Source organism: Neoarius graeffei, chromosome 20 (genome assembly GCF_027579695.1).
Source record: "Neoarius graeffei isolate fNeoGra1 chromosome 20, fNeoGra1.pri, whole genome shotgun sequence".
In the NCBI taxonomy this organism is placed as follows: Eukaryota; Metazoa; Chordata; class Actinopteri; order Siluriformes; family Ariidae; genus Neoarius; species Neoarius graeffei.
Genome location: NC_083588.1, coordinates 53580635 through 53591866, shown reverse-complemented (window position 1 = coordinate 53591866; position 11232 = coordinate 53580635). Strand labels below are relative to the sequence as shown.

The 11232-nt window shown below is 41.8% G+C and overlaps 1 protein-coding gene across 2 annotated transcripts in view; it reads right to left on the bottom strand.

Moving 5' to 3' along the window:
• Positions 1-1798: 1798 nt before the first annotated feature.
• The window catches only part of kat2a (K(lysine) acetyltransferase 2A), a 71317-nt gene continuing 61883 nt past the window's right edge, over positions 1799-11232 (bottom strand). For both annotated transcript variants that reach the window (XM_060901984.1, XM_060901985.1), the window contains 5 exons: positions 9989-10103; positions 6130-6166; positions 5971-6034; positions 5546-5630; positions 1799-2543 (listed from right to left, as the gene is read on the bottom strand). In XM_060901984.1, coding sequence (XP_060757967.1) covers positions 2350-2543; positions 5546-5630; positions 5971-6034; positions 6130-6166; positions 9989-10103 — 495 coding nt within the window. In that variant the 3' untranslated portion in view covers positions 1799-2349. The remainder of the gene's footprint in view (positions 2544-5545; positions 5631-5970; positions 6035-6129; positions 6167-9988; positions 10104-11232) is intronic.

Sequence of the window (11232 nt, the reverse complement as noted above, 5' to 3'; positions counted from 1 at the left end):
AGAGTCCTTGGTCTTCAACTCTCCTGTATGAAAATGTAAAAGTTACCTCTGGCTGTTAGAAAAAGCTCTGACCGTGGTGACACTTTCCAAAAAGGGAAAAAAAAAAAAATTGTCACCATAGCAATTTTTTTTCTTTTTTATGTGGCGTCACCTACGGAAGCCGTGAGAGGCCCTTCATATAATCCTTTTTTTTATTCACCTTGTTATCCCGAGATAACGACATAATTAATTCAGGATCTCGAGAAAACGCCATAACTAATTCGAGATCTCAAGAAAACAAAACCGTTATTTCGAGATCTCGAGAAAACAAAACAATTATTCCGTGATCTCGAGAAAACAAAACAATTATTTCATGATCTCAGCTGGATCACTGTATCTCCGTCGGTAGAGACGAAGCCGGGCCAGTCTTCTGCGGAGGTGCCGCGGACTAATTTTGAAATTATCCCTTATTAAAAGACTTAAAGTGCCATTCCACCATTGGATGTATTCTTTGGCATAAAATACAATATATTTTGACAACATATATAAATGGTATCACTAGACAGAGAAATCTTTTAGCTTCAAAATGATATATCAAACATAATTTTTTGACAACGACAAATATATTAATTTTGCGACCAAAGTCACCTACCCTTTTAATTTCCGTGCGTGATGTCATCGGCAGGTTCCCCTTCTTGTGTACCACATGACGTGTGACGTGGCACATATTATCAGCAATGGCGGATAGAATGCGATAAAAATAATACCAATAAATCTAGCTAATACCAATAAATCTAGCTAACTGAAAGATTAACTCAAAATTTTTCGCAATTTTTTTGGCCCCCATATACGAGGAGAAATGACTCTCTCACTTTGGGGGTTTCCTGGTCTAAAAATAGACCGACACGTGGTACACAAGAAGGGGAGCCTGCCGATGACATCACGTTTCACTACCACGCGGAAAATAAAAGGGTAGGTGACTTTGGTCGCAAAATTAATATACTTGTCGTTGTCAAAAAATTATGTTTGATATATCATTTTGAAGCTAAAAGATTTCTCTGTCTAGTCATGTTGTCATAAAATATATTGTATTTTATGCCAAAGAATACATCCAATGGGGGTGGCACGGTGGTGTAGTGGTTAGCGCTGTCGCCTCACAGCAAGAAGGTCCTGGGTTCGAGCCCCGGGGCCGGCGAGGGCCTTTCTGTGTGGAGTTTGCATGTTCTCCCCGTGTCCGTGTGGGTTTCCTCCGGGTGCTCCGGTTTCCCCCACAGTCCAAAGACATGCAGGTTAGGTTAACTGGTGACTCTAAATTGACCGTAGGTGTGAATGTGAGTGTGAATGGTTGTCTGTGCCTATGTGTCAGCCCTGTGATGACCTGGCGACTTGTCCAGGGTGTACCCCGCCTTTCGCCCGTAGTCAGCTGGGATAGGCTCCGGCTTGCCTGCGACCCTGTAGAAGGATAAAGCGGCTAGAGATAATGAGATGAGATGAATACATCCAATGGTGGAATGGCACTTTAATGCAATCTCTCCGTGTCAACCCCTGATCAAAATATTGCCTTATTAGGTGATCGATTATTCCAGACGTTCTAATGACCAAAGTTGCGTCTATACAGAATGAGAAATAGCCCCAAAGTCAGCATATCACAAGTCTCTTGGCGCGCCTGAATGAACCATTTCTCAGCTGTTTACTCGAGATCATGAAATAATTGTTTTGTTTTCTCGAGATCACGGAATAACGATTTTGTTTTCTCGAGATCTCAAATTAGTTGTGTTGTTTTCTCGAGATCCTGAATTAATTATGTCGTTATCTCGGGATAACAAGGTGAATAAAAAAAAAAAAGGATTATATGAAGGGCCTCTCGCGGCTTCCGTAGTCACCCAACCAGTCCTTGTGTATATTATTATCTCTATACAGTACCAGTCAAAAGTTTGGACACTCGTTACTATGAATGAGCATCTGAGTCCAAACTACTGTCAGAACTGCAGATGGAGCAAATTAATCAATACGTGCTGACCAATCACAATTGAGCATTCGACAGCGCCGTGGTACAAACTGTTACGATGGAGTACTGATACGAACGGGCTTATTCTGTATGACGAGACGTGACGATCTCTGAACAGTGTGCGCGTATATACCGTAATGTGCCAAAACCAAACAGAAACAATAGTAACGTCCACAACATTTACTCCCCTGCTGAATTAACGCCGAACCCACTCAGAGGTTCACTTTCTCTAATGCCCTGTGAACTCACGCCTCTTCCTCCTGAAACACATCCCAGATTGTTCCATCCTGTATGTATTTACATGAGTGGGAGATTTTGATGACGTTTGCCGTCCCTTTCGATCCCGCCGGATGTGTGTTGGGTCACTTGTCGATGAGGCCGCTCTCTTTCAGCTTGAAGTAGAAGAACTTCTCGAGCGTGTTGGCGCACTTGCAGTACTCGCTGTCGGGAGGGTTGTACTCCCTGCAGTTGGTGATCACTCTCTGCAGGTCGGCGATGAACAACTTCTTGGTCACGTAGTAGCGGTTCTTCAGCCGCTCCGTCATGGTCTTCAAGTCTAATCGAAAGATCAGACACCTGGTTATTTTCGGGTTGCGCAAAAAGAACTCGCGTAATATTCGAAATGCCTTTCTAATCTTTATTTAAAAGCAGAGGAACACCTTGTTAATGTTGTATCATGTCTATCAGGGATTCCTTTAACATTAAAATACATTTCTACAAACACAATCCAACTATTCAGACATTAGGCTAATTATTTAAATATGCATAATATTATTCTGGCTATGTACCGGAGCCAGATTTAACATCATTTATCGGCTGATTTGAGTCTGAGTTACTGAGATTTGGATTCAATTCAGTTGTGTCGCCAAACAGGCTCATTAAAATTTCCTTCCCCCAATGTAATCGCAACAAAAACCTAAAAAACACCGCAACTTTCATCGCAATTTTTTGGAAAACCCCCCCGCAACATCAGACATTTTAGCCCGCAACAATCACAAAAAAGGCCCGCGGAATCCTGGGGGGACTGGAAAATTATGAATTGATGACTTTTTTTATTTTATTGCTAATGAATTATATTTCCGTGGCAGTTAGCTACACTTGGGTAAAGAGTTACGTTCAATAATGTAAGCAGTCAAATTCAAATATATGGTGGTTTTTTTTTTCCTTTTACAGAAACAGAAAATGGTACCGCCATATCTGTATGTTTTAACACATTGTAATGAATGACAGTTTTTTTTTAATTATTCAGCATTGTAACGTTTCATCTTCTGCATTCCTTTTAATTTTACATAATTACAGATGTGGGTATCATTTAAAGTGACACAGGTCGATGTGCTGGTTCAGGAATCACTTCATCCACTCCCCTTTCTGAATAGTTTGAGCTGATACCCATCCCCATAGCTGGTACGAATCATCTTGTTTCGGTACATTTTATTTCCTAATGCGGGGCGTCATAACCATGTGTAGTCTTTTTACAAACTGCTCGCTCAGCAGCCAGTTCAGAAAAGTCAAGTGAGGTCATGTGTGGATCAAAGGTCGTGACTGTGGAGCCACCGCAAACATGGCGGATCGCCCAGATCGAATGAAAACTCCTAAATCGAGACAAAACTAGATAGAACTCGACGCCAACTAGTGGTGTGCAAATTAATCGTCATGGCGATGCATTGCATCGCCAACTTTCACGATATACTGCATCGATTCTTGATGCCAAATATCGATTATTAACGTTAAAAAATAAATGAATAAAACTGTATGAACGGTAGGCAAATATCAGCCAAAAACAAGTAGCCTAGGATACAACATCCAATCATGTAGATGGCGCAGTGGAGTTGTTGACGCCCGCTGCCTTCTTCATGCCATTGGTATTTCCAAAAGCGGGCGCCTAGTGCTCTCTCTGTTTGCAACATGGACGAAGCCGAGAAGATTCGCGTGCCTCCCTCACAGTTTAAAGCCGATGTTTGGACGCATTTCGGCTTCCGAAACAAAGACGGTAAAAATGAAATGGACATGACTCACGCAATTTGTAGACACTGTAGCATGTCGATAAAGTATTGTGGAAATACAACAAACTTAAGAGCACACATTCAGAGGCGCCATCCAGACAAACTGCAACAGCAACAACCACCACAACCCATGATAAAACAAACAACCCTCGACAGCAAGCTCGCACCCTCATCTGTACGTGCGAGCCTTATTTTATTAGTTTTCTTTTATTATTCTACCTTAATCATTTGCACTTTTTGTAATTAGTGTGTCCACCAAAGTATTAAGAATGTTTTAATGGCAGTAATGTTAAATAAATTCATGTATATATGAACTGAGTTGCTGTGTGATGTATCAATTGAAGACACTATCCAGATCGTACACAGCCACTGGTAATTATGCTCTATTTTTTACATTTTCACTTAAATATATTGAAAATATCGCAATGCATCGCAATGATTCAAGAATCGTGATGAATCGTGATAGTATCGCATCGTGGCATGTGAATCGTGATTCGAATTGAATCGTGAAGTCTTTGCCAATACCCAGCCCTAACGCCAACGGCGTTGATGGGGATGCCTCCGCCTGGTAGACTACACGCCTTATTAAGTTGTGATTTGGGGATGGACATTTGACCTCACAGTAATCTTGACCTGGTGAAATTACTTGTGTCAGCCTTGGAGATGTTGTGTTCACAAGGTTTTCGGACAGACATTTGACCTCACAGTGACCTTGACCTTAGACCTTTTGATCTCAAAATCTAATCAGTTCATGTTTGTCCCAAAGCGCACAAATGGTGAAAGTTTGGTGAAATTCCTTTCATTAGCCTTTGAGATATTGTGTTCACAAGGTTTCGGGATGGACGCACACACGGACGGACGCACGGACAACCCAAAAACATAATGCCTCCTGCACCTTACGGTGGCAGAGGCATAAAAAATGCGCCAGAAAAGAGGGGGGAAAAAACCCAGCAGACAAGCCGAGTAAGTATTACTGGCCAGCTTTTCTGATGGAGGGCGTCGGTTCCGCCATATTTGTTGCGACCTCGCTCATTATAATGAGAATAAACTTCGGCTGTTTCCGTACCCAAGTGTAAACATTTGCGTGCTGTGTTTTCCTTCAGAAGCATGAAGCAGCGGACAATACAGCATGTGATTCAAGTACCGAGAGGTTATTCTAGCTCCACAGGGTACTATTCATCTTTTTAATACATCGACCGGTGTCAATTTATTATTATACTTGATGTCGCTATCAAAGTAAAAAATGGGATGCGTTAAACCAGGGGTGTCCAAACTGATCCATAAAGGGCCGTGTGGCTGCATGTTTTCATTCCAGCCATGCAGCAGCACACCTGACTTGGCTCATTCAATCAACTGAACTGTCTTCACACAGTCAAATACTTGCAGCCACACCTACCCTTGATTAAAGGGTGGGTGTGTCAGTTGATTGAATAAGCCAAATGAGGTGTGCTGCTGCATGGCTGGAATGAAAACCTGCAGCCACACGGCCCTTTATGGATCAGTTTGGACACCCCTGCGTTATACACACGTTGCATGGACAAGAGGACAAACTGACCGATAGGGAATCTGATGATCTCATAGTAGTCTGGAGCTTCAGATTTCTTCACTGGCTCCATGAAGGGCCAAGCATCTGGGTGTGTCTGTAACACACACACACACACACACACACACAGTGCAGGAGGTTTGCACACATGAGTATTTACATATATACATGCTTTACTTATGAGGTCATATTTCCTGTAACATTTTACTGAATGATGAGAAAGACAATCTATCTGTAGTGTTGCTTCTTACTCCAACCAGCGATCTAGTTCAATCACAATGGCTGACGACTGAGTGATTTTAGCCCTTCCTTTCTCAAAAAAGATTTTAAGCCAATTAAAATATTGTGCATTTTTGCAATAATCTGCCGATGCAAATCGTTCTGAAAGACAGGAAGAACCTCAGCCCTGCCTGTAACTTTACTCCAGGCTTACTTACTTTAATCTGGGCCAGAAGATTTTTCAGGATGTTATACAGAAGATCAGGATCCTTCAGTTCTTTACTGTGGAATTTATAAAAAAAAAAAAAGCCATGCATTAAAGATGAAAGAAAGGTTATAATAACTGGGACACAGCTCAGTGATGCATCATCACTTACTTTTTCTCTTTGGCACTGGGTTTCCAACCTGTTTCTCCTGAATAGTAAGAAAGAGGAACACAGGGAAAAGACTTAAAATGTAATCTCCAGGGATGAGAGTGGGTGGTCACCAAAAAAGCAGAAAACAAGATGGCGCCCGAAGCTGGGGGTCTGGGAGGGATACCCCCCCAGGAAAATTTTGAAAAATAAGGCCTTACAAACCACTTTTCCTGCAATCTGAGCTGTAGTAGATAAAAAAATCTGTTGTCTTTTTTATATATTTACTAGTGCTGTCAAAAATGTCGCGTTATTAACGCGTTAACTTGACTCAATTTTAACGGCGATAATTTTATCGCGAGATTAACGCTCTGTGACATGATGTAGGTTTTTCATAAGCTTTTGAAACTGCCAGGAACTTGGAACAGAGACTTTGCTTAGAAAAACGATAGCAGCTAGACTGTAATGCCACGCCCCGCACAGCCAGAGTCCTCTGCCCTCCCCCGAAGAGCCACGGTGCTCGGCTTAGGTTTCGTTTTCCCATCGGCGGCTCCAGCCCCACTTTGCAGTGGCTGGGACAAGACGTGTTATGCTCTGCAATAAAAAAAAAACATTGGTACAACCAGTGTTCGAACTATGCCGATATTTTCAGGGGGTCCCTTTTTTTCCCTTGGGGGGGTGCTTGCGCTTGTCTCAGAGCGCGGCTCTCCATCGCGCGCTCACTTCGGATATGCAAATGCTTCCCGTTACACACGATTGCTATGTCAATAAACATCATTTTGCCAATATTTTAGAGACCCCCCAACATTTCCCACATCATGTTTTCAAGGGATCTTTTTCTGTTTCAGGGGATCTCGGATCCCCCGAGTACCCCCGTAGTTCGAACGGTGAGCAAGCCCATTCACTTTTTTATGCTGATAAGAGAATTACATGGTTTTTCATGTGACAAAAATATGCGATTAAATTGCGATTAATCGCGAGTTAACTATGACAGTCGCGACATTAATCGCGATTAAATATTTTAATCGCTTGACAGCACTAATATTTACATGAAAATATGTTTCAAAACAATAGGAGTATTGTTTGAATTCAAAATAAAAATCACATTCTACATTCAAGGGTATGGTTATAATTTATGATCAACAAAAATGACAAACTAAATTCACATTAAACGTAAGTTTTATTAATTATCAAAATGTTCATATATTAAATAAAATTTCTTAGGGAGAAAAGGTCAGTCACCCTATGTCCTCATTAGTTGCAGATGATTTCAAAAAGTCTTTTGAAATATTTAAGTTTTCAAAACTGTCAGCATTAATTCAGATTTACTGACCATCATATACATGTTCAATGTATTAAATCAAACGAACGCTAAGTTTGTGTGTTAATGTCTATGCACACTTTATACAATTATTTATAGTTCACAGTCACTTCTCATTTTCATTTAATCATTTCGACGACTTCTTCAGCCTTTCGGCCAAAGACAAAAGCTTGTCAGTCCTCTCTCTGTTTTTTATACCAGCATCGATTTCACGTACCTTCGCTTCGTCTCGCTTGTCAATTGTATTCGGCATTTTGAGTAAAAAAGCCGATACGAAAGAGAAACGTATTTTTGAAGCGCAGCGACGATGAACATGTGCAAGTTTCGATAAAATAGAACGATGCGGGTACTTTTGTAAGAACTGTTATGATTGGCTTTTGTTCTCTCCCACACTCTTGTAAGAACTGTTATGATTGGCTATCATGCTCTCGCCAGCGATGTTTTGGCCAATTACATTGTAGATAACACGTATTCTACCGCGAGACTAAAGATGGCGAAAATGTAAACATGTAACATCGTCATACGCTTGAGTATCACGAAGGAACATACCCCAACCCCCCTCAATGAAAAAAAAAAAAAATCTCAATGGATTTGGCATAATATCGATTTTTGCTCAGAAAAAGTGGAAATCCGCCGAAAAGCGGAAAACTCTCATCCCTGAATCTCCTTCTAGAAGACTCGTGCTAATCCTAATCAAAGCATATTAACTGTGTGATCTTAACTTTCAATTGACTTACTGTATTAAATGCTTGTGTATACATATTTATACATCTACAAATACTTATGATGCCATTTTAAAGGGGAACTGAAGGCAAATTTTTCATTATCAAAATTCTCTCATTTTATTAAATATCAGAACGCATGTCTGATCGCTATTTTGTCACTGCTAGAACAAGTTATGAGTGTTTGAAATATGCTCTATAATATATCAGTCCAGATGTCGAAGCAATGGCCGTAAACGAGATTCGCTGAGACCTATGCGAAACTGTAGGACGGAAGTAAAACGTACAGCGTAAATCAAAGTGACCGACATCTACCAACGTTGTCAAAAGACACACGCGCCCTCTTTCGAATGCTGACGTAATCAAGCCGGAAGTTTTCCCCGTGTCCGAAATCGCTCCCTGGGCACTATATAGTAGGGACGCCATTTTGTCGTGCTGTCCGAAACCTTAGTGAGGATTATGTAGGAAATGCGCTCAGTATAATATCACAAAAATACATGCATGTATTTATTATTTTGAAAACCCACCAGCCGCCTGATCTGGCACGTTTTAATTGTGCGACAGTAATGACGTAAATACCAGCGTGACGGACTTGTCCTTATCCTGTCGTCTTTCCAACTCTTCTCTACTCCACGTTGGTTCGAAGTCGTATGGAATAATCTCCACGTCACGTACGCGAGGGAGGCGGATGTACAGTATGTGCAGAAGTACACAGTTTAATAAAGTGCAGAATATATATACAGTGAGACGATATATACACAGGCGAACAATCCAAAACGGCAGGCGAGATCAAAAACGAGAAAACGGGCAAAAGGGTCGGTCGAGGCGCAAACAGTACATCAAAGGCTAAGCGAGGACAAGAACGAGAAACAGGAAATCAAGACAACGGGTAGAAAGGCTCGGTAATGCGTACAGGCGTATCGTAATACTTTGCGATGCAAATGCGTCAGCACAGTCCTTAAACAGGCAAACACACAGTTCCTTAATTGAGCTCAGGTGCGCCTTGTTCACGGCGCGCGTGCTGGAGTCCACTCGGCGCGCCTTCAGGTGCACGCGCTACAGCGCGCAGGACTGACACTCCGTCACTGATGAAGCTGGCAAATCTCGAAATTAATCTAAATTGGAATGATATGGCGATCTGGCTGCTGTGTAAACGGTTTTCAAAATGGCGGCGCTGACATTTCACGTTTGAAGTCTCGCACAAGTCTCGTGAAGATCGTGCGGATAAGCGACGCCTGCCGTCGACCAAACGAACTACATTCAACATGGCTAAAAACCAAAAAGGCCGATAAGCGTAATATAATAATGATAATAATAATAATAATAATATGCCAATACGAGTCACGATATAAAGTTAATAAAACCGAAAACATAATTGAATAACACGTTAATTAAGAAATAAAGCAAGTTTAAAAATGACTTCAGTTCCCCTTTAAGCAACAAATGAATAAACCTCAGGACACTAGGGGGCGCTCATCACTCAGGAAGTGATTCGTTGTTCTCGTTTTGGATGGCAAATTTGGGACTTTACAGTTACCTTCGACACTCAAGAGCCCACAGACAACGTGCTATCCAAGCGTAGCAGCTATAATTGTCAAGTTTTAAATTTAAGCTGTAAGATTATTTTTCAGCTGTTTTACAGAGCTGGTGTCTGCCATACAAAATAACACTGGCAGATATCTTAACCCTAACCCTGAGGACATGCTGGCAGCATTGCTGCACAGGTTTATCAGCAAAATTCATTATTTTACCATTGAAACAAGCAAGGAAGTTCATAACCGGCAATATCAAACATCGTCTTCATACAAAAACACACGGACAAACACACAGGAACACTCACTAATGCCGGGAATGCTCTCCACAGGTATCTGTCGGACTCCCTCTTTGAAGCAGGTGAGGCCGGGGTACACCTTCCGGATTTGGCTCTGCTTCCTCTCAATCAGTTTCTTGATGATCTGCAACACACATGCACACACGATGACTGTGTATTGGCCAACTTTTTTTTTAAAGGAAGTAGAACCAAACCTGTTGAACACTCGTCACATGTATCAGGCCCATACATGACTTAATTGGTGGGCGGGGCTAGTCTGGCTAACGCGACTTCAAAGCTCTGCGAGCATTTGGTCTGGCAAAGATATTAAGCCCAACCGTTTCCCAAAGCGCGTGGTTGACCCGCCTCCCTGAAATGCCTCAGTTTGCTACTGGTCGAAGCCAGAAAAGGCTGTGACGAAGCTTAAACCAATCACATCACTCTTTCCTCTGACGTATGTGACGCGACGGAAACTGCTTGAGTAACAGGAAGAAGATAAATACCTCCAGGGCTGCTCTTTGCTCCGCTTTCAATGAGAACTTCCCGTTGAATGCTTTCAATACAGCATCTACCGCTGTGTCAAAGGCTTGCCGCTGCTCCATGTTCGTAATGTTTCTAGTGAATGAAGCGCTTCCGGTCGCAGTTTTATTACGTCACTGCCTTGAACACGCCTCTACCCAGGGCCATTGGAGATGCTCAAAGTTGACTGGCTCCCGATTTTTCGGGAGCTTGGAAGAGCTGGAGATAGCTTGCCTTGCCAGACTAAGCTCGCAACAGGCCCTCGTGTTGCGTCACACTTAGGATGGGCGGGCCCAGGCTAGGGTGGGGCGTCATTTTGACAATTGTTCATAAGTATTCTTAAGTTCCATATAATTTAACTCTATGTATTAACTAAATGAGTATTAGAACAGGCGAATAGCTCCATGAGATCCCTGGTGGGGTTTTATTGGACATCTTTGTAGATAAACCACCCCTGTACTATATATACAAACTAGATCCACCAGTGAGTCCATTTCAAAAGCTCTCTGATGCAGGGATTCTGTATATTTCAATGTCATCTGATACTCAAATAAATTAACTGATAAAAACTGCTCAGGTATTGTCTCAAATACTTGTTTTACACATTTTGACCCCCCCCCATCCAAGAATATAATTCCATTCATAATTTTGTTTTCTTTTGAAAATGTGCATTTTCAGGGTCTCTGAGAGGTTTTAGATCCATGATTATAGGACAGATTTTAACAGTGCTTCAATGACTTCTGACCTAAATAGTA